General features: G+C 41.2%; 1 protein-coding gene across 2 annotated transcripts in view; it reads right to left on the bottom strand.

Moving 5' to 3' along the window:
* Positions 1-81: 81 nt before the first annotated feature.
* Positions 82-22,252, bottom strand: part of GLG1 (golgi glycoprotein 1) — an 89,186-nt gene continuing 67,015 nt past the window's right edge. For both annotated transcript variants that reach the window (XM_069793796.1, XM_069793797.1), the window contains exons 11-26: positions 20,616-20,769; positions 18,786-18,923; positions 17,879-17,965; positions 16,918-16,980; positions 16,099-16,212; positions 15,633-15,721; positions 14,641-14,758; positions 13,024-13,116; positions 12,331-12,468; positions 10,893-11,016; positions 10,401-10,543; positions 10,069-10,170; positions 9,292-9,399; positions 8,533-8,653; positions 6,508-6,614; positions 82-5,438 (exon numbers count right to left, since the gene is read on the bottom strand). In XM_069793796.1, coding sequence (XP_069649897.1) covers positions 5,271-5,438; positions 6,508-6,614; positions 8,533-8,653; positions 9,292-9,399; positions 10,069-10,170; positions 10,401-10,543; positions 10,893-11,016; positions 12,331-12,468; positions 13,024-13,116; positions 14,641-14,758; positions 15,633-15,721; positions 16,099-16,212; positions 16,918-16,980; positions 17,879-17,965; positions 18,786-18,923; positions 20,616-20,769 — 1,867 coding nt within the window. In that variant the 3' untranslated portion in view covers positions 82-5,270. The remainder of the gene's footprint in view (positions 5,439-6,507; positions 6,615-8,532; positions 8,654-9,291; positions 9,400-10,068; positions 10,171-10,400; positions 10,544-10,892; positions 11,017-12,330; positions 12,469-13,023; positions 13,117-14,640; positions 14,759-15,632; positions 15,722-16,098; positions 16,213-16,917; positions 16,981-17,878; positions 17,966-18,785; positions 18,924-20,615; positions 20,770-22,252) is intronic.

Here is a 22,252-nt window from a genome sequence, read left to right as displayed (position 1 = left end):
GGCTGCTTGGGGGCGTGGCCGTGCACCGCACCGCCCCCAGGAGGCGGGCGCGGCCAGCCCTAAGAAATAAACTACAACAAGTAAAAACCTGCAGACTCTTTTTATTAAATTCTCCCATTTCATCTGTACAGAAAAAAAATGCACATTATTATGTTCAGAATCTCAGTAACATCTCAAAATTACACAGCATGGACATGTAAAAAAAAAAAACAAACCAAAACCAAACCGAAACAAGGACCGGCCAGGATTTATACACAGAAAGGGAAAAACAATTTACAAAAAAAAAAGTCTCGTTAATGTCACATTTAAAAATAAAAAAAAGACTAAGTTCAAACAGCTTCCGCTGTACAACAGGAATCCACTGGGTCTGTTTTGTACACTGTGGGGGGAGGCCTGCGGTGCCACCCCAAGGGGGACAACTGGGTGTGCTGGGGTACCCCCTCACCTCCCCAAAACCCCGGCTCTGGTTTCTCTGGTACGCTGTCCAGTCCAACCCAAACATTAGTCACAGCTTCTGATCACCTCCATTCCGCACAAGTGTCTAGGGGTGAAAGTCACACCCTTCCCTTTTCCCCCTATCTAGTTCGCTATTTCCAAGGCAAAGCTACACAAGCACTTCTACTCAGTAAATACGGTGGGGGGCAGTGGAGTGGGATTTCAGGGTGCAGCAATTCAACCAGGAAGGCATCTTTTGCTTTCGGTCAGCTGTGGAATGAAATTTGGGTGTTGTGAAAGGAGAAAACAGCGATCTGCCTTTGGCCAGTAAGTGGCAATACGTTACTACTCCTCCCTGTCCCATACAGGCAGCGCTCAGGAACTTGATAGAGTGGGTACAATACTGAATTCCACCAGTATGGGACAGAAACAGCAAAACCAGCCAAATTCCTTCCCGGATGCACATGATTTAGGTCCCCTCTAAGCACGATTCATCAGTGGAAGCGAGCCAGCAGGTCTGGCCTCCAAGCAGGGAGACCACACAAAGATCAGTACCTGGGAGCTGCCTTGAAGATTTTGAACCCCATAATTAAGAATGTACTTCTATACAAACCGACACTACAGCTGTTTGAGTCCACAGAGCTATATTTTAAATAAGGACAGAAGTGCTAGGTGAAACGTTCTGATTTCATACCACACTCATGCACTCACACACCTCAAAACTACCTTTAAAAAAAAAAGATTAAAAAAAAGGTACTACAATCTTTTTTCAACTAAATAATAAAGTTGTGTTTTAACAGAAGTCACCATCCAACTCAAACACAATTCCTCTACAACACTATGGGATTCGAGCGATCCCTCTGGCTCATCACATTTCTTCCCTCTGTGCCCACCTGCAGTTAGTTTCTGTACTTAGAGACATTCACTTCTCTCCATTATTTTTCATACAATGTGCTTACTGTAGATTCTTTCAGAGCAAGATTGATTATATTCACATGGATTTAAGTGTCAGATTCTGGGTGAAATGCTTACATTTTGTTACAGAATTATCTGAACTTCATTAGGGCTTTTCCAGCCCTTTGCAGCAACACAGATATATGTGTACTCAACTCACTGGACAGTATTTGAAGTGCCAGTCATTTTGTTCCACCCACATGAGTTACTCCAGCAGCCTGAATGACAAGAGGCAAGGCAGGAGAATCCCAAGTTGAAACTCAGCAATAGGACTTGATCAGACCCACTAGGTAAACAATAAATAAGCTTATTAAGGTCAACAAGAATGAACACTAATGGGCTAGCAGGAGTGAAGTAACAAGGTGCACGTCATGCACAGTCCCCCTTACCCAAGTCATCTAAACACGTGCTGTCACTTAGAAAACATAACTTCTTAACCCTTGCAGCAGCAGGAGGGAAACAGAGAGCTGCATGTCTTGCTAGGTCCCACTCATCTAGCCCTTCCATACATCCCCAGAGCATCGGCATCACCATGTCTAGAATAAGCTCTCCAGGAGAAGGTTTTGTGATGACAAGGAGAAAAAAAGAAAGCACCTCCCAAATTGCATTCTGTGGAAGGCAGTCTTCTCCACCAAGAGGCAAGGGTCATGAAGAGGAAAGGATACCCCAGGTTTTGCCACACAAACATTCTTCTCTTGGCTGATCGCAGCTATCTAGCACTCTCAGTTAGATCAGAGAAGTTAAAAAGGCTTCCTCAAGTTCAAGGCAAGAGCAGTGTTTCTTACAACCATTTCTTTCTTTCTTCCCCACAGTGGAAAATGGTTACCTGCAGGCAAGATGTTGTGTTGGCAACAGCAAGAGCGGGTTATTTTAGGAAGAGTACTTGCGTGGGTTTCTGTGCTTTTGAGACCTCTAGATTTTCATGTATTATGTGAAAAGGAGGATAATGTTTCAAGACTGGGACCGATAGATTTCTAGTCATGAAAAAAAGCAAATTTGCTCATTAGCAGTGGCAGGAGGCCCCATTTTAAAACATGAAGAGGTAACGATCCTCAATGATAAAATGGCCTGGACCCTTTGCCAGTGTCATACCTTTAAAAGGTGAGTCTGTGTCCTTACAGTGAAAAAGGTATCCAAGGGAACCATGCAGAAAATTATTTAGTTCCTACCTTTGCTTCAGAGGGCCTCCAGACACATACCTACAACACCATCCCAGAGTACTCACCCTGAAACCAAATTCCCAGGTAAGCCTGCTGACAGTCAGAAACATCACTGACCATAGACTAACACCACCATAGGCCACAGACTCCTAGCGCAGCACTTCAGGCACCCTTAACCTTCTTTAAATTAAAAAGCAAAAAACCCAGAAAGACATATCTGAAAGTAAACAAAGTCACCCTCAGAGCTGAACAGGGTTCACATTCAGAACTATGGCTACAAACCTACAATTTTCACTGCAGTGTCTTTTGGAATTTAGTGGAAGATGCTATTTCTAGACAATAAACCATCTAATTAGGCTTTTCAAGCTAATCAGGTTACAAAATGCCTTTTCAAAAAGTCACAACAGTTTAAAAAAAGCCCTCCAATAGCAATTTAATTATGCCCAATAGACATTTTGAGAAGCAGGACTCGTGCCAGGCAAGCAAGGCTGCACAGAGATCCCACTTCCCTTGCCGGCAGCTCTGTGAACACACCCATCTCTACAGCAGTAATTTCAGCACTCTGTCAAGTGAAACAATATACACTTATAATTGCCAAACTGACATTTGTGGTGTTACACACCTGTGCTACCTCAAGAGACATGATCAACCATTCCTCTTCTGCTCCACTTCACATTGACAGAGGACCAGTTAAGCTCTGTTAGCACCAGGGAAGAGGGGTGAGAGAAAGAATTCAGGCTTAATTTCTGTTCTACCTAACCACTTCACTGCAACCCTATCATGCGCTAATTCTCCACTGAACCTTCATTGCTCAGACTTCCGCTACTGCTTGCCTTGTGTTCATAATACTTTGATAGAAAACCAGAAGTGTTTGCGAAAGACTCACTAGCATAGTAAGTCTAAAACTGTATCACTAATAGTTTGCTGTCCATCCTCTGAGTGGGATGAAGATATGTTTGCAAAAAGCTTCAGTTGCAGCAAAAGCTCACAGTATTTTGTATATACCATTCTGTACACGCAGCATCATCAGAATCAGCTGGTCCACATTGCAAAGTGTCTCAAAACCACCTCCACTGTTCCTCTACAGAACAATGTGGAGAACTGGAAATGTCAGGTCTTGCTTAGCAGTGCACTAAGTGGGAAAATAAAGTTATGGTTCAAGCATCAGCCTAACCTGGACAGTTTCAGGCACATGATTTTTATGAGCACATCTAAAAGGCAAATAAAGGATATCCCTACTGTACGTGTGGACTCTCGTGCAGTCACTCTAGATTTCACCAACACACTCAATGTTTCAGCCAAAGCACATGGCTTATGATCTCCACACCTCCTTGTACTTGAGGAACAACAATGATGGTAAGAAGAGATCACAACTACCAGTGCAGCTTTTCTGAAACACCTTCTTTGGGCTCTTGGGTGTGAGTATCAGGTTCTGGAAGTGTAATCCTATATAGTGCAAGCGCACACACTGATGGTAACAATGTGAAAGCTACTTCCCTTAAAGATCCAGATGTTTCTGCCTTTCATACAACACTATCATCCTGCCATCCACTCCCGCTTGACCTTCTGGACCAGCACCTGTGCCCTATGTTCCAGGAAATGCCAGTTGCTATCACTATCAATTGTAATTGTGGAAACAAAAAACACTCTTTAGTGCTACCACTGAAACCATTAAGATCCAGACAGGCCAGTTACAAACCACTGCACTAGCCCACAAGTAACCATTTTACAGGCAGAGCATGTTGAGTGTTCAGTCGCTTTCTGCATCACTGACAGAGCACTGTATTGCCAGTGTGTCAACACCATCTTTAGACAGTTAATTCAGAAGGGTAATAGCTTAGCAGCAGCAGGGTAAAATAAAAGGAGTGTTAGAATTTTACTGCATCGTTGCTAATAAAAAAGTTGACCAAGTAACTTATCAGGGCACTTAATGCCCACTGACAGCAGCACTGTACACTACTGACAGGCTCTACATGCCTTGCGTCTAACACCGTGTCTTTAATCTACTGAAATACAAGCTGTACAGCTCACATGAGTATTTGATCCCGGTCAGTATTTTATTCTATCTTGCGAGTGGCAGAGGAAGAAAGGGAGGACATCTTTCAGCCAAAAAAATCCACAGTCACAAAAGCAGGATATTCACTAGATGATGACACCAGCGACTGGTGTCCTTAGGTTGTCCAAGACTATGCTCTGACGATGCTTTACATAAGATGAGCAAGATGTCCAAAACAAGGCCAACTGTGGTATAAGATGCAATTTACCTTTTAATTTCCTGCCTCAATTTCACCCAGCCACAGAGGATGACTAGATTTCAGTATGAACCATTACCTAAATCATATAGTCGGTATGCAGATATATGTCTTTCTTTAAAAATTTACTTAAAAACTGCTTGAGCTGCAGGTCATATCAGTCTGATTTGGAGAGTGAAGGCAGTTCCAACAGTACAATAGAGACTTGTCTACAGGCAGGTAAACGAGAGTCTGCTAACAAAGGGGTAACAAAAGCTGCTGGCTGGGCTGCCAATGTTGCACACAAACTTTCATAGGATGAAGATGCTGTAGATGAGATCCAGGATGGGAAAACTGAGCCAACACCTGCTGCTGTTCTAATTTTTTTTTTTTATTCTCCTCTCACAAGAGGGGGTGGGTAGACTATACAGAGGAGGGCTGTACAAAACTGGGCACTGGGCAGGCATTTCTTCAGCAGGCAATCCAGGCTCTACCTGTCCTTGAGCTCTCTTGTCACCCGCTTGGTGATGCGTCCACACATCAGGCCGATGAGGAAGAGTACACAGATGCCGACTGTGATCACAGATAATATGTAATTCTTGGACGGAGAGGTCATAACTTGCATGGCAAGGTCAGAAAAGCCTTCCGCTGGGGCAACCTGGAGGTGAGAAGGGAATAAATGAGCCAAGCTGCACTTTCCATGTGACCCTCACCCTCAGCATTTATCAGGTTTAGTCTGTGGTACTGCTATTGCATCCTGTTATTGTCAGACTTCACCTGAACCACAAACAGGCAGGTCTGCAATGATTCATCTGAAGGAACTGCTCAGGAGACTGCTTTATAACAGGAAGTTCTGCTGACCCTATTTCATTGCCCCAGACCCTCTCTACTGCAGACCAAGCCCTGTGTGCACCAAAGACAGTTTAATTCTGCACTGTTGAGGATGCATCCCAGATACTGTGTCTTTGCTTCAGCTGGGATAGAGTTAATTTTCTTTCTAGTAGCTGGTATAGTGTTACATTTTGGATTCAGTATAAGAAGAATGTTGATAACACACTGATGTTTTCAGTTGTTGCTAAGTAATGTTTAGACTAAGTCAAGGATTTTTCAGCTTCTCATGCCCAGCCAGCAAGAAGGCTGGCAGGGCACAAGAAGTTGGGAGGGGACACAGCCAGGACAGCTGACCCAAACTGGCCAAAAGGATATTCTATACCATGTGACATCATGCCCAGTATATAAACTGGGGGTAGTTGACTGGAGATGGTCGATCACTGCTCAGGAATTTACTGGGTATTGGTCAGTGAGCAGTGAGCAACTGCACTGTGCATCTCTTGTATATTCCAACCCTTTTATTATTATTATTGTAATTTTATTATTGTTATTATCATCATCATTTTTTTTTTCCTTTCTGTTCTATTAAACTGCTCTTATCTCAACCCATGAGTTCTACTTCCTCCCCCCCACCCCAGATCCCTTCTGCCATCCCACTGGGTTGGGGGAAATGAGTGAGCAGCTGCCTGGTGCTTAGTTGCTGGCTGGGGTTAAACCACAACACAGAAAGTTAAGATATACAAGTTCAAAAAAGGAGACGTGATTTCAATTTTTCTGGACCAAACTCAAAATGCTAAACTTCAGAGACAAGAATTTCATTACAGTTGACATTTTTCATAAATAGCTTGCAACAGAAAGGTCCAATGCAAAAAAGACGAAATCCTTTACATATTCACCTTTGCAGCATAGCTCCACATTTCAATACGATCATTAAGGCGTTTCTTGCATTCAGGCTGCAACCTCACACGCTTATCTTCCAGAGCTTCCATTAAGCATGACATTTCTGTAATGTGCAGAAGACGGTGTTACAAAATAGAAGCAGTGGCTTCAACAACATGCTATGGAAAGGCTGCTGGAAAGGGACACTTCAATTCTCATAAAGGCTGACAGTTACATAGCTTTCTAAACAGACTAGCCAGCCTGACAGACTATATACAAAGCCCTGTTGTACCCTTGAAGCTACCAATTTCACCAAGATTCATGATTAATATTGCATTTTGAGGTGCAAGGAATTTTGACTTCCAAAAAGAAATTACAGTATGTTTCCAAGATGTAATTCATGTGATTTATTTGAGATTTTATGAAATCTTATGAATTTGCACCTTCAATGAGCTGTACTCTAAATCCCGTACCACTACCCTTTAGAGAGAATTAATATCAAATTCAGCTCAGGAAAAAAACAGTGTCATCTCCTTAGGCTTGTTCGGAGTTTCTTTTGATAAACAAAGTGTTCTGGAAAGGTTTACCTTCCTGAGTTTTCACACAGTCCTGTGAAAAGGAAATGGGATCACAACGTTCTGGGTGCCTATGGAGTGGCTTGGCTAACCCATAAGCTCTTTTATGTGCTCGTATGAGACAATGACATAAAATTTTTTATTTTATACTTATGCTGCTTTACTTGAATAATCCCTAATTGGATGCTTTCTGCAGTGATGAGTTATTTTGTACATAGCAAACAGGCTGCAAACTTTAAACTAAGTCCAGACTTTTTAAACACAATTATCAGTTCAAACACTCAGAGGCAGATCCCTCTCTAAGCTACAGACTTCTGCATACCTTCAGTGCAAACACATCAGAACACACATCAAAAGAATTATGACAAAACAGGAATAAATAAAGGATATCCAGAATTTCAGAGAGTTATTCAGTAACCAGCACAAAAGATAATGACCAGGAAAATACTTGGCTGCTATTTTTAATGGCAGATAAACTCAGAAAGATGGGAAAGTTCAGAACTTTTTTGCCCACTACCTTTCCTTAAACAGCCATATATACTATCCAGCTAGCTAACGTAATAGCAGTAACAAAGTGCAAGAGCTTGACCTCAAACAGGAGAAGAATGAGTTAGGAAATACTTAAATAAATCATGTTTCAAGTGGTCTGAACCTGCTGAACTCAGTCTTGGAGGACTTGAAACAGTTGATGAAGTCTCAAAGCCTTTAGCCACTATGTGAACTTAGAAAATGTAATAAAGATTACCTACCCTCTGCAATATTGGAAAAGAAAAAAATTATATGTTTAAGCAGATGGGGAAAAAAAAAGAAACATCAAAGGATTTCAGTTTAATTTTATCTGGCAAAAATACTGAAACAAAGAAGCCAATCATGGACAAAGACAGACACAAAGAAAGAAGGACCAAGGGGATTAGCTAAGAATGAATCTTGTGAAACCAAATTGATTTGCTTCTGTAAGAGAAGCAGCTTAGTTCTAAGGAAGCTTTTGATACAGTCTGATATAACATTGGCATAAGCAAGCTTGGGAGCTGTTATCTTGTGCAAAGCTGATACAGGGTGGGAGATAAACCTCATTGAAAAATGAGTCCATGTAATACACATGGACTGAATAGTTCATTTTCAATGGGATTTAACTGAGGAGAGATTTTATAGAAGGGTTACAGATCTGGTATCACACACTATTGGCAGGAATTGTATGAATGATGGAATATAAAATATGCTCATAAAATTTGCAGGTAAGTCTGCAAGGATACTGTATCAGGATTGAAGAATAGGTCCCGCTTGGACACAAGGAAGGACTTCTTTATAGCCATCTTCTAGTGGCATCTACCACCTCTGCAGCTGTTCCACCTTATTACCTGCAAAGGGCTGGTGGAAACATCTTGTACTTAAGATAATGCTGGTAAAAAAATACAGCTTAAGACTCTCAGGACCGAGACGTTATACGATTAAAGCATGAGCACTTACGACGTCCTCTCCCTGGTGGAATGGCAGCACAGTGGTGTTTGATGTCTAGGGCACAGGCTGTGTGGAGCACTGGGTCAACAAATATATCTGCTTTGCTTTCCTTCAGCATGTTGAGCACTTCCTGGGGAGGGGCAAATTACAAGTACATCTCAAAAAAAGGAGAGAGAACAAAACTCATACTGCTCAATGTTTCTGAAAGGTGCATCATATCTTTTTAAATCCAGGATCATGGGAAAAACAACACTGTCCTTGGATGAGGCTATGAATGCTGGTTTAGGCTGGATTAAATATCCTGGTTTATAAGGGTTACCATAGTTATGTTCATTAAAATACCCATATTAATCTAAAATACAAAGTCAATACGCCAGAGTTACTTCAGTTAGGACTGAAATAAGGTGCCATAGCCATGAGGCAATTCATACAGCCCTTGATCATAGCCAGTGCCTAGGCTATACCCAGCACTCAGGAAGCCTGCAACAGAGACAGCAACAGAAAACAGATTAGTAACAAGAAACTTTGGCAAACATAATCAAGAAAGGATCCAAGCCTGAAATTGCAAAGGAGGCATTGTCGGCACAATTTTCACTGGCAAACTGAAATGGAATTGAATTGCTGCAGGCCAGAACTGAGATGTGTAAGGAAATTTGCAGAGCTCTGGCTTTGCAATAGCTAGAACATGGCCTGGGCTGTGATCTGGAAAAATCACAGACTTCTGCAGGGATGGGATGCCTTTTAGAGCACATTCAACTTTTCCTTTACCTTCTTGCACATTTCAGTTTTTATTTTCAGCAGATTCACTTTCAGACATTCTTCCACCTGCCCAGTCTGCTCTTGAGCTGCTGCTTCTTCTGCACACAAGCTGGAAATCTATTTTGAAGAAGGTATTTTAACACAAGTAGTTCACAACAAACATTCTGCCTTTTAGCACATTTGTATCTCAATACATTAGTTCATCACAGGGTGCAGCTAGAGAACACATGATGAGACATTTTCTTCCCTCAGAATCCCCAGAGCCAACTGCAGTCTGGCTCATGCAATGTGCATACCCTTTGAAATCCAACAGCATAAAGTCAGTATTATTGTACTGAGGAAGGCAGGGAGGGAAAGAGCATAGAAATAATGTTAAGATACGAAATAAGCAATACTTGAGGCATGGCTGATTCAGCTATCAAAAGTGAAAGCTCAGAAATCTGACTGTATTCCAGTTAAGGTTAACAAGACCAGAGAACTAACACAAATTTTTACAACAGGAAAGCAGTATTTTTCCATAGTCACAAGTACTAATGAGATCCCAGATGAAAAAATTAACTTCATATTACCACTGCACTGGAAACTGCAATTCTTGCACACTGGGCAAAAGTCACAAGCAGAGAACCTGACAAGCCGGAAGCAGTTTAAAGGTGTTTTTTTTCTTTTGTTTTAATTATCAGGAGACTTCATGTTTTAAGAAACAAAAATCTGTTACATGAAAGGACTTTATGAAACACAAAGGCAGTTTTCATCCTGAAAAAGTAGCTGTGGAGCTACTTCTCCTACCTCTTCAGAACAGTGCATCTGAAGTTGGGGATCCAGCCGATAATCGAGAGCCGATTCCTGGATTATCACTCGAATTTGGTCCTCGCAGTCTGGAGAGAGACGCTATTAAGCGGAGAAAGTCATTAACCCACTCAATGACCTTTATTTTCATAAATCAATCACCTTGCATTTTAACCTGTGTATTCTGTAATACTTGTATAGGAGTGTAAAAAACTCATTTACGTACAGCCTGTTACCATACATTGAACACACCACAAGCCCAGGTTTGATTTTTTTGTTCAATGACTGTTGCTCAGCACAGTTTCTCATTTGCATGCACCAGCCCCACTCACCTGGTCTGCGTATTTCAACTTCAGGCACGAGATGACTTGCCCTTCCAACTCTGTATCATCCTTGGCCCTATTCAGGATATTTTGGCAGAATTTCGGTATGTCTGCTTTGCAGGCCTTTCTGAGCACTGGATTTAAGCGGTAATCTAACCGGGAAAGATGACAGAACTTCATTAGAGTACACATCTCTTCAGATTACAGAACATAACACTCCAAAAGAGATTTGATAGAAATTTCCCGGATGACATTGTACCACCAATGAATTTGATTTGGGGGAAAAATAGTATTTTTTTCACAACAGAATTTTAGCTTGTAAGAGCTTCATGAATAAAGTGGATCCAATAACTCATGTTGACCCTCAAGAACTTGACTGAATAAAGTCAGTGTGTGCACTGACAACCACGAAGGAGAATAAAACAAAGCAAATGTTCTTTCAGCCATGAAGACCACTCAACAGCTCTGCAGGCAAGTTAAGTTTTTTTCAGAAGACGGTACCTGTGTTCTGTGTAATCTGGCGCTTGGTAATCATTTGTTTGCATTTAGGATCCATCACTTCACTGTTCTTGTTTTGTTTCAAACACTGCAACATATTTTTTGAGTCTGCTTCTGGACAAAACCGCTACAAAAAAACCCCAAACAACCAAGTTTCATCACTAAGCACTTGGAAAAAACCCAACTACAATCACCAAAGAGAATAACCACCTGCCCAACCCAGAGGTATACAGACACACTCCCTAACCCCAACGCCTCCTATTAAAAAGAACAGTGCTACTCTCTAAATAGACTATGGGCACAAATATCTCTGCTTATGGACTGAGCACCACACCATACAGTCTTGACTGGCTTCTAGGCACCAGCTTGTGTTGGCAGTACCAAAACCAATTTGCCTTTATTTTATATTCTTAAGTTGCAGCACACTTTGCAAGAAACAGCCACCAAATTAGGTCTCAAACCCAACTACTTTCACTCCCCTTTATTTTGGAAACTAAAAAGGGACTCTTAAGTCTATACACATACTGCTGTTCTGCATAAATGCTGGCTGGACAAAGCAACAGGTTAAAGACTTCATTAGTAACACTCAGGACAAAGTAAGACCATACAGAAAGAGAAAGCAGAGAACAGCTCACTGATACTAATTTGCCCATTCCCACCCTGAATTAGATAGTCAGAAGTGAACCAGCTTACCCAAAATTCAGACCAAAGTACTAATTTCTTTTGTTAGAAACTAATTCTGCAGGCATAAGATAAGGCTATCGCACTTTCTAATGCTCTCCATTTTGGTGAGATTACAGGTCTTTTTTTAGAAGCATGAGTCTATACTGGAAAGCAATAAATTTTCAAGATGTTGTTCTTTGGCCACAATATGGAGCCAGGGTACTGCATACAGACCACACATACTAGTGTTTCAGGGCTTGCAATTCTGGCTACTGTGCAAGACTGTCTTGTATTAACATTCACTGCTGCTTTCCACAGAGTACCACTTTAAGCCAGCATTTCTAATTTCAAGTTTTGCACGATTTTGCCTGCTTTATCAGTTCAATGAAAGTCTGTGTGCACCAGGTCAGCAGTGAACTGAAGATGTTACTCCTCTCTGTGATCTTAACTTCATCTTTGCTAAAAGCCAATACAAATCCAAACTGACTGGATGAAAACTGTATTAGAAGCCTCAGCACAGACTTCCTCCTCAATTCTGCTGGCAGTTGGGAAGACGAATTTATTAATGCACAGGCTTTGATCAGACATTTGGAAGAAGTAAAGTTGAAAGAGTCCTGAAGAAACCTCAGCCTGATTCAGAGTTAAGAAACAGATTACTATGCAAAAAAGCAAGCATACTTCTGAAACAACACAGCAGTCTTCTAACAAGCCTTTACGGGAACAAAAAAAGCTCTTGTATCCCAAGCTCACTCTCTTAAATTAGCACACTTGCCATTACCTTGATCATCTGCTTGCAGACTCTCATGAGCGTGTAGTCCAGTTCTGGATCCATCATCTCTGTCTCCTGCAGTTTAAACACCTTCTGGTGGCACCGGGTACTCAACTGCTTCTTGATTTCTTTCAGGCATTCAATAATCTACAACACAGTATTACAACTGTTAATGGACGCATTGTTGATATGATTCTGTCATACGCTGCTCAAAACATACAGCTATGTGTTCCCCTAATGGCTATCTTCACCTGATTTGTGCAGCTAAGTTCCCAATGTCTAGATTTTAACAAAATTACCAATGCTTATTTCCAGGACTTGGTTTAAGCTCATCTTTTCTTACAAAGATTTAATGAGATGAAGAGGGTCACCTGGACCTACTCCAAAACTGCAAACTTCATCTTGCAGACATTATGCCTAAGCAATCTTTAGCAACGTTTGCAGTAACCAGCTGCTAGTAACTTAAAACTAGCATTAAATAAAGAATGAAGTGCTCACAGCATTGCATTCACCCAGTATTAATGCTTGTGAACCACTAAAAAAAAAAAAAAAAAAATTTAACATTCCAAAACACTGCCAAAAGATTTCAGTGATATCAAAATGAAAATCTAAAGCTGCACTCACAGGGGCAAAAGCATTCTCCAAAAGTTTTCTGAAATGACAGCAGAAATTAAATTGTAAATTATTAATAAAATCCATTACCTGAGCATTGCCATAGGGCACGTTTTGGCAGTAATTCTTGATGTCACTTTTACAAGCCTCATACAGTTCTGGTTCAAGTCTGATATCCTCGGTCTGCAGGATAAATTATAATACAGACTTTTAAAAGTAGGACTCTAAAGACTATTTTACTTTTTTAACCTATTAACTAGAGCCCTTTATTCACAAAAAGCAAGCAACTCACAACAGGCAGGTCAGTTTCTTTGAATTTAAGGGTCTTAAGTGTGAGAAGTGGTGTTAGTGGGAAATCAACTTTGCAAATCCATGCAGTGGATCAGTTGGCTTTTTACACTGAAGAAAGGGTTTAAACCAAATTTCAGAGCTTGCAAGTTGTTTCCATTGCTGCTCATAAAAGGGCATCAACACAAATGTCCAAGACAACTAAAATCTTTTCATGTGAAAGCTAAAGTACATATTAATAGCCACCCATCTATTGGGTGACCTGGAGGATGTGAATGAAATTCTTGCTTTTAGCGATGCCCAACATTTGAATTCTTCCATACAAAGGCAAGTGTGCTGCCTCGTCTGATAGGGGCCTACTTAAGATGAAGCTTTAACACTCAGACATTATCTACTGGACAAAGAACTTCAGAGTTTATTGCTGCAAGCACTGCAGCAGGAAGCTGAGATGCAGCCTTGCCTCCCAGAATAAATACTACTCCTGTTTATCCACTGAGCAACTTAAAGCAGCTGGAGTCAAGTTGCTTCATCTGTGTTTATTTCCTCACTCTGTAAAATGAAGCTTTTATTCTCTCATAGAGGACTTTAAGGACATAAGCATGTGTAGCACATTGCTATCTAAATGTAATCAGAAAGCTGAAATTCCAATGACTATTCACCTTGCCTTAGCCTTCATGAGACTATATTTAAAGCATTAGACAATCATTACTTTCACCATGAAGGGCAATTGAACGTCGTGTTGTAAGAAGAGTGGAAAAAATAAGTTAGATATGTCTTATTGTCCTGGTTTCAGCTGGGATGTAGTTAGCTGTCTTCCTAGTAGCTGGTACAGTGCTATGTTTTGAGTTCAGTATGTGAAGAATGTTGATATCACTGATGTTTTCAGTTGTTGCTCAGTAGTGTTTAGACTACAGTCAAGGATTTTTCAGCTTCTCATGCCCAGCCAGGGCACCTGACCCAAACTGGCCAACAGTGTATTCCATACCATGTGACGTCCCATCTAGTTTAGGAACTGGGAAGTGGGGGGGGGGGCAGGGATTCGCCGCTTGGGGACTGGCTGGGTGTCGGTCGGCGGGTGGTGAGCAATTGCCCTGCACATCATTTGTACATTTCAATCCTTTTATTACTACTGTTGTCATTTTATTAGTGTTATCATTATCATTATTAGTCTCTTCTTTTCTGTTCTATTAAATCGTTCTTATCTCAACCCAGGAGTTTTACTTCTTTTCCTGATTTTCTCCCCCATCCCACTGGATGGGGGGGGAGTGAGCGGCTGCGTGGTGCTTAGTTGCTGGCTGGGGTTAAACCACGACACTTATAAATTAGTTTCTTTTTCTCCCAGGGTAGACAAACCAGGAACCTTTAATTGAAGGACTTCACTAGAAAAGCAGGCAGATCAAGTGTTTCATGCATGTTTACCATCTCCAGCTCCTCAACACGCAGCTGTTTGCGGCACTTCAGAGAGACCCTGTGCTCTTTGGCATCCTGCAAAGTATCATTGCGCACAGTTGTGCTCAGACAGATCACTACATCCACCCTGCAGAAAAGAAAACAGCTTTTTACTCATATACCCTTCACTTAGACCAGCCAAGACTGGTGTTGCATCACCACATCAGAGAAACTGACCCCAAGAACCCAAACACAACAAAGTCCTTGTGCATCTGTGCTTACTTCTAGCCTGGGTGCAGTTCGATGGAGAGTAACTGGATCACAATTAAAACCCAAATCTAATGCTAATTGGAGTCTAGATCAGCAGACAAGAAGATATTCAAAATCCCACCACAGCCCTGCCCAGCAAGACCTCTGCTCTTATGTCACTTGAGCGCTTTAGAAAAGCTTTACTTAATCTCAGAAATAGATTAATACCTACATGGCATTGCAAGCAATCCTTTTGCATTATGGGAAGGGCGTTTATATCATAAAATGCAAATAGTCTTGCTATCCATGAACAGGACTGACCTTGTGTGTAATTTAGCCTTACGTCATTGCAGTAGGCCATTGAAGAAAACCCCTTACACCAAAACGAATAAGCCAGCTAAAACAAGTGGGATATTTTCCCTTCCCAGATCAGCAACTGGAACAATTGTAACCTGCATCTTAGAAGACGATGAATCTAGCAAGGATATAAAACATCCTTGGACGTGCAGTCCACTAATCGTAATCATTAGCTATTTTCAGAGCAAGAAAAATAAAGAGGACAGGCTTGTATGCAAGAGTAAAGCAGAAGTAATTTTAAAGAGGCAGGCAATGCCTCTACCTTAAGCATCTGCAGAATGCAGTCACTAAGGGTAAACACACAAAACAATCAGCCTTTAAACGAAGTCCCGCATTTTCTGTCCTATCGTGAAATATCCTGTAACTTTATTACATATTTGTACAATGACATTGCTGTTTGGTCAGGTGCTACATACTTTTTTTTGATGTTGGGGCAAAGTTTCAGCACATCCTCCTTGCAAGCCATTTTAAACTTGTATGAGAACCTAAAATCTTTCATTTGAACCTGCAAGAGAGAAATGAGGGAAAAAAAAAAAAAAAGAGAGAAGTGCTGCCTGAAAGAACACTTGTTGAATCATAAAATCAGCAAATGCTTCTGCCCATAACTTATTAATGGGGAAGTAAGGGGGATGCTGCACTGCTGAAGAAGCTGGCACCCTATCTACCATACATCTGGAAGGAAGGTGGCCCTGAAAATCATCTCCACAAGCGACCATTTATGACCAGGCATGCAAGCACAACAGTGTGAATTCACATGAGCGCTTTAAATACAGCGGGAAATCAATCTCAAAGAAGGAGGGGTTTCATAATTAGCTAATTTCTGTCAACACCCTCAAGAAACAGAACAGGCTTCCATTGATAGCGGAGCAAAGCGCTGCTTACCAGCTGGAAATGAGTAACTCCAATTGCACATTTTTCATTCATTTCCTTCTGGTGTTTGTTCTGTATTAGACACTCCATCAGGTCCCCAGAATCTATCTGGTTATCTGCAACCTCCTGAAGAAGAGATGAAAGGCTTAAAAATAAGCTACTCTTACCAGTCATGATTTTTACACTCCTTTGGCCCACTATGACCAAGAAATAATGGAAGTTACAGTCCCACACTCTATTGTGAGCTTACACTCACCATTAACTGACCACCCTAGAGTTGTGCCACACAATTCTACCACTCAACTACATTTATAGATACAGTTCAGAAAAGAATCATCTCAGGCACATGCACACTTTAGACTCAGGAGAACATACTGCAGAGACTCAATGCTTACATGAAGTATTAGCTAGGTGCCTTCATTGCTATTTAACTACTCAATCCTAGAGCAATGTAAGAAGTTATTTCAGCAATGCTGAGCAGCCGCACAGAGTGGCGTGGCTAGATGTGCTGCCTGCAGCCAAGGGGGAAGGAAAAAAGTTTAGTTTTTAACCCACTGTAAGGAGTGATTTTTCCAATTACAGGGCAGTTTTCATCTTTAAACCTCTAGCTTTTGCGGTAGGACTCTGACAACAGCAGAAGTACTAGACAGAACTAAGAATTTTTGGGTTAGGGTGTTTTTTTTAATTAAAAAGACCATTGTAACTTCTTACCTCTGATTTTATTTTTGGACTGTAACAAGTACACCAAGAACTAATACTAAAAATCTCTAACCTTTCCCACACAGTGCTTTTTCCCCCAAAAAGATATTCACACTATTATGGAGTACTCACATGACAGAATGTCTGGATAATGGGTTCACACGCTCTCATCAGCAAGGCTTCAATTTGAATGTCCTGCAGAAAACATGCAATATTTTATTTTCACAGTGAACAGACAAGAAAAAAGGCTCTGAAAAAACCTGTGATAACAAGTTAAACACAACCCAGTTTAAAGGGCTTTGAAATCCAGACAGCTTTGCCCTTCAATTCTGGAAATCCTAGGGTTCACTCTTGCCAACAAGATGGAGAATGCAAGACAAACCTTCCAGCTTAAGGGAGGAGCCTGGTCTCCACAGAAACTCATTGCTGGGATATTTCAGCAAACCTTCTCCAAACTGGATGCTACACCACTAGAAATCACCTTACACCTAGGCAGGAGTTAAAGATTAATAATAGTTCCGAGCAAGTCATTTTGTAATCACTGGGAAGGAAGCTTTCCCTAAGGCACAATGCAAGTTTTAAGAGATACATGGAACAGTCTGGGGCAAGATAATAAAACATGCGGCTTCATAAAATAAGTAAAGCTGCTGACCTCACTGAAAACCTCTAATGATGCACGTGGCAGTTACTTCTTGGAAAACTTTTGGGACAGGGGAGGAAAGTTGCAATATGGTACTCAAAACTACTCGCAAGCAAGACCAAAAAAAATGAAGTCTCATGACATATCTTGACTTTTGCACTGGTAACCCAGTTACCTTTAGCACGAAATCTTAGCTTCAGTACCATGACCGATTTTAAGCGGGAGAAATGTCATCGCCAGCCTAAAATCCTGAACCGTTGGTCAATTCTCTTCCTCAAGAATCCCACATGAAAACTTACATTGTACAGGGTAGAATGGATGGTCTCCGCTTGATCCCAGAGAGCTGCATTTCTGCAGCTGCTCTAACTTCACTTTTTTTCATCACTATCAAAATGACAAGCTTAACTTGACATGCTCAACTATTCCCTTTATCCCAGGCTGAAAACTGCTCACCTCAGACTCCAACTCAGTGAGGTTTCCCACTATGTCTCTGCACTCAGACACCAAGTCATCAAGATGGTCCTGAAGGCATTCCAGCTCCTACAAAAACAGACTCTTTAGTGTGTGATCCAAGAACCCAATTTGAAATGTTGTAACACACGTGGAACTGCCCTGCTCCTCAAAGTCCTAAACCTCATTTAATCCCACTCTTCTACTGGCACTCCCAGAACACATATACATCGTAGTGATTGAGAATGTTCATCTAGGATATTACCGCTTGTTCTCAAAAGCTGCATGATGTGCTTTCACTTCTGGAATATCACATTTAATTTGCCCTTCACATAACCTTAATGAGAGATTAATTACCTAAACTACAACCTATGACGGGCACTTCAAAAAGACAATGGTGTATGCTGTACTGCATCTGCTGTTGAACGGCTCCTCCCCTACAGCTATGCTAGGGCACAGCAATTTAACATGAAAGTATTCGTTGAAACTTTGTTAAGTAATAGCAAATGTTAGTTCAGTTCTGTATAAACACAGGAAGCATGTCAGTATTTGCCAAATGAAAATATCATAAAGTTTATGTGGGAAATGTCAAGCTTGTCATAGAATATTACAAATAAGAGTCAGGGTGGGGTGGGGTTGCTTCATTCAAGTCCTTCCTGTTAAGTAACCCCTTCCCCCTTCTCATTCCACTACACATTTGAACCTACTGAAGCCACGTAGTAGGCACAAAGATTCTTCGTATCACCTCCATCTCTGTCTAGTGTAGATTATGTTTCAAACCGCACACATTTTTAATATATTCTCAGCTATAAAGAGAGAGCTAACAGCAAGACGTCCCTTCTTCCCCTTTTTTGCCCTTCCTACCCATCCAGCTTTGCAACTGAATTACCAGTGTTACTGTGTACAGTACCTGCCCTGTCTCTGTTTTTTCACTGCACCACTTCCCTAAGTCAATCATGCACTTGTCCTGAAGGGCTGGGTCCAGCTTCACATCCATGGCACGCTGATGGAGGATTCTCTGGACCTCTGCTCTGCACTCTCGTGATAGCTGTTAAAGAGGGCAAAGAGCATTTAGTGTATGGGGTCTCTAAATCCACACAATGAAAACAAGATGCTGTCAAGTAAGGTACTGAGAGTGACAACAAACACCATCAGCAATCCCAGAAAGCACACAAGTTGTCCCATACTGCTCAGCATGAGCCTGCTGGGGCCCCCACAAGCGATCCGAGTTCCAAAAGAGTTCGGAACCCTGTCATTTAGTTTGGATGAAGGCTCCTTTCATTCCACTACAATAAATTTTATATTCTTAAACCTTCACTTTGCTTTTGAAATGAGATGTCAAAGCAGGTCCCTAAATTATCTGCTGCACTGCCCCTTTCATACAAAGCTACAGACTGCTTCTGGAGAAGAAAGTCAAAACAGCTCATGCCCTCAATACCAAAAGGGAAGCCCAGAATGAGGCAATATAGTCCAGCTGTAATTTCTTCTCAGCAATCCCCACTGCAGCACATCAGAGCCAGCATTTAGCAAGACTGAGGAAGAAACAAATTGCAGAAAATCAAGGGATACTGGTATGGTGCTTGTCAGACCTAAAATGCACCAGTTGAATCTTAAAACTTCATACATTTAAAAATCCAAACCACTAAAAGTTACCTAGCATTTTGTGTGCAGCACTGGAAAAAAGTACAGATCTAACCTCTGATCAGTTTGCTTTCAAACACTAAATTTCAAAATGACAGCTGTTCCCTTAGCCTACTTTCCACAAGAAAAATACATTTTAAAGCCTTCTCTCTCTCTAATAGATTATTTGCAGGGTGGACTATTGATTTCTTTGGTCAGCACTAATTTAAAATGGAATTAAAAAGTCTCAACTCAGCAGACTAACAAACTGCATTAAAAAAATTATTCCTAAAAGACAGGTGCTTTCAATCAATACTTGACCTCTGCCACAAAAGACCTTTTAAATCAAGCTGTAGAAATTAATTTTTAAGCCAGGCCACTGTGTAAACCCACCAACTCCTAGGGGCTGTGTACACTACAGTGCCAAAAAAAATGGGACCAAGTACCCAGCTGCTCTCAAGGGAGTGCCTTGGTAAAGGCACAAGAGGGCAGCAAACTTGGAAAGAGTAGATCTGAACCAAACAAATGTGATTATGCTGTATCTCCAGACTGCAGAGCTGCAAGTCAGATCCCTACTGTCTTCTTTAAAGACAGCATAAGCACATTTACCAGTACAGTATGCTCCAAAGAACTGAAAGGATACTTTATATCAATAGGAAGAATTTAATGGAGCACAATCTGAAGTTGTACTCAAATAAAAACTTAATTAGAAACAGCCTAGGAAAGCTGGGCTCAGAACTCCTTTTTGCATAAAACCAATTTTGCAGCTATGCTAGCTATCTACAAGGAATCACATTCCTCTTTGGAAAGACAAGAGGGAGGACTTGAACTGTGTCTGAACAAATATACATAAGTTGTTGTCAGCATACAGTTCCCCCTGCAGGCAATTGTCACATCTTGATGGGGCTATTTTGCCTTACCAGAACACCACCACAGACCTTCAAGGCACATTTGAGGAGGAGTTGGGCATCTGAAGCAGTGCAACTACCACCTACAGTGAATGCTTTTAAGTAGCTTTTGCAAGTTCTTGCAGTTTTAGCACAGGGCGTCCAACTTCCAAATGTACACGCAACCATTCTATCACACATGTAAGAGCAGCAAGTTGCACTCCAGCACTTACCCTCCTTCCTTGCTCCTCCGTGCGGTACGCATGCCTGTACAAGCAGGAGAAAACAGCCCCTGGAGGCATCAGCTCACTAGTTTCATTCCAGCCATGGGTATGGCAGAGACGGGAGGCATCTCCCTGACACTTGCGGTAAAGGACCGTATCCAATCTGCAAACAAAGAAGTTAGCACTAGCACTTTACACAAACTTTTAACATTTTTTCATATTCTGAGATGCTTTTGAGGCAGAAAAATCCACTTCAAGTTTCATACACCACCACATCATTCTACAGCAGTGTCTACCCAACTGAACCAACAGGTGGCAAGATGCCCGTCACTCAATTTGTAGTCAACTCCCTAATCTTGCAAAAATACATTAAGACCTTTAATTACAGATTAAATCTTCAATGCTTCTTGAAGTGCCTCCCATTCTCTTCTGCAGCATGCCAGCCAAATGCTGACATGAGAAAAGAAATCATCTCCTTGACGTCCTACAGCAGCATAAAGGCAGGAACATACCATCTTTTGCTTGCATAGTATCTTTCATGTACTTTGTACTGCTGCCATTTTGAAATGCTAGTTTCATAAAAATCTGAGTTAGATTAATTGTCTGCTCTGGATTTGAGCTAACTGAAGACTCCGCATCCCTTGCTTTTGCATACAAGAAAACTGCAAGTGTAGGTCTCTTAAGATGATGTCTAATTACATTAAAGCTAAGAGAGATATTGCCAACTTTCCAAAATGGAAACTTCAGATTTCTACACTACTTTAGAAGGCAAACATCAAGTGATATCAGTGGACACAGTTATATAGATATACAGATAATGATAAAAATAGTAAGGAAACCATTTCCATTCCATGCATCTGCGCTAGGCGCGCAGTTCATACTTGATAAGCCAGTTCTAGGGAACATTGGTTAAACAAGATGAGCTAATGTTGCCCTGCCTGTAATATGAATTAGAATTATCTTTACTCCCAGCAAAATGCAAATACTCAGTCTTCCTTCTTCCAATCACTTAAGTTTAGCTCAAGCAATGAATTACCTGCTGGAAACATGGTACAGGTAGGAGAACCAGCAATGAAGAAAAACAGGAAGAGGAGGAAAAAAAAAAATTAAGTATTCTTGTCTACCTACGGAGACAGTTATTGAGATGACTAAATAAATAGCCACAAAGCCCTAAACTCTCTGGTCCATGAAGCCCCATGTATTTTAAAAGCAGAAAGTTCAGAGAGCATGTCAGCTCTTAACTACTGCCAATGCTGCCCATAGAGACAGCTATGAGTCAGATTTTCTTAACATTTGATTTGAATACCCTTTGCAGTAATTGAAGCCCATGACTTCTTGCCTTACACTACTTGTGGTCACCAAAAACAATTATTCTATTTCTTGCAGTAACCCCATTTGATGTACTCTACTTCCTCACCTCTCGCGTCTTCTTCCTCAGAAAAGCCAAACACTTATTCTTTCCTCACTGGTCATGTTCATCAAATTTATACTCTCCTCATCTTAACCCACACAGACACAAGGGGCTCTGTATACATTTAAAACAAAGCACTGCCATCTTTGGATGAGAAAATTGGAAAAGCAGTGCTCCAAAGGGACTTACATCTGTTCTACAGGCTGTAATAACACCTAGAGAATTTGAAAAGGCA

Source organism: Haliaeetus albicilla, chromosome 10 (genome assembly GCF_947461875.1).
Source record: "Haliaeetus albicilla chromosome 10, bHalAlb1.1, whole genome shotgun sequence".
Taxonomy (NCBI): Eukaryota; Metazoa; Chordata; class Aves; order Accipitriformes; family Accipitridae; genus Haliaeetus; species Haliaeetus albicilla.
This window is presented reverse-complemented; position numbering and strand designations above follow the sequence as displayed.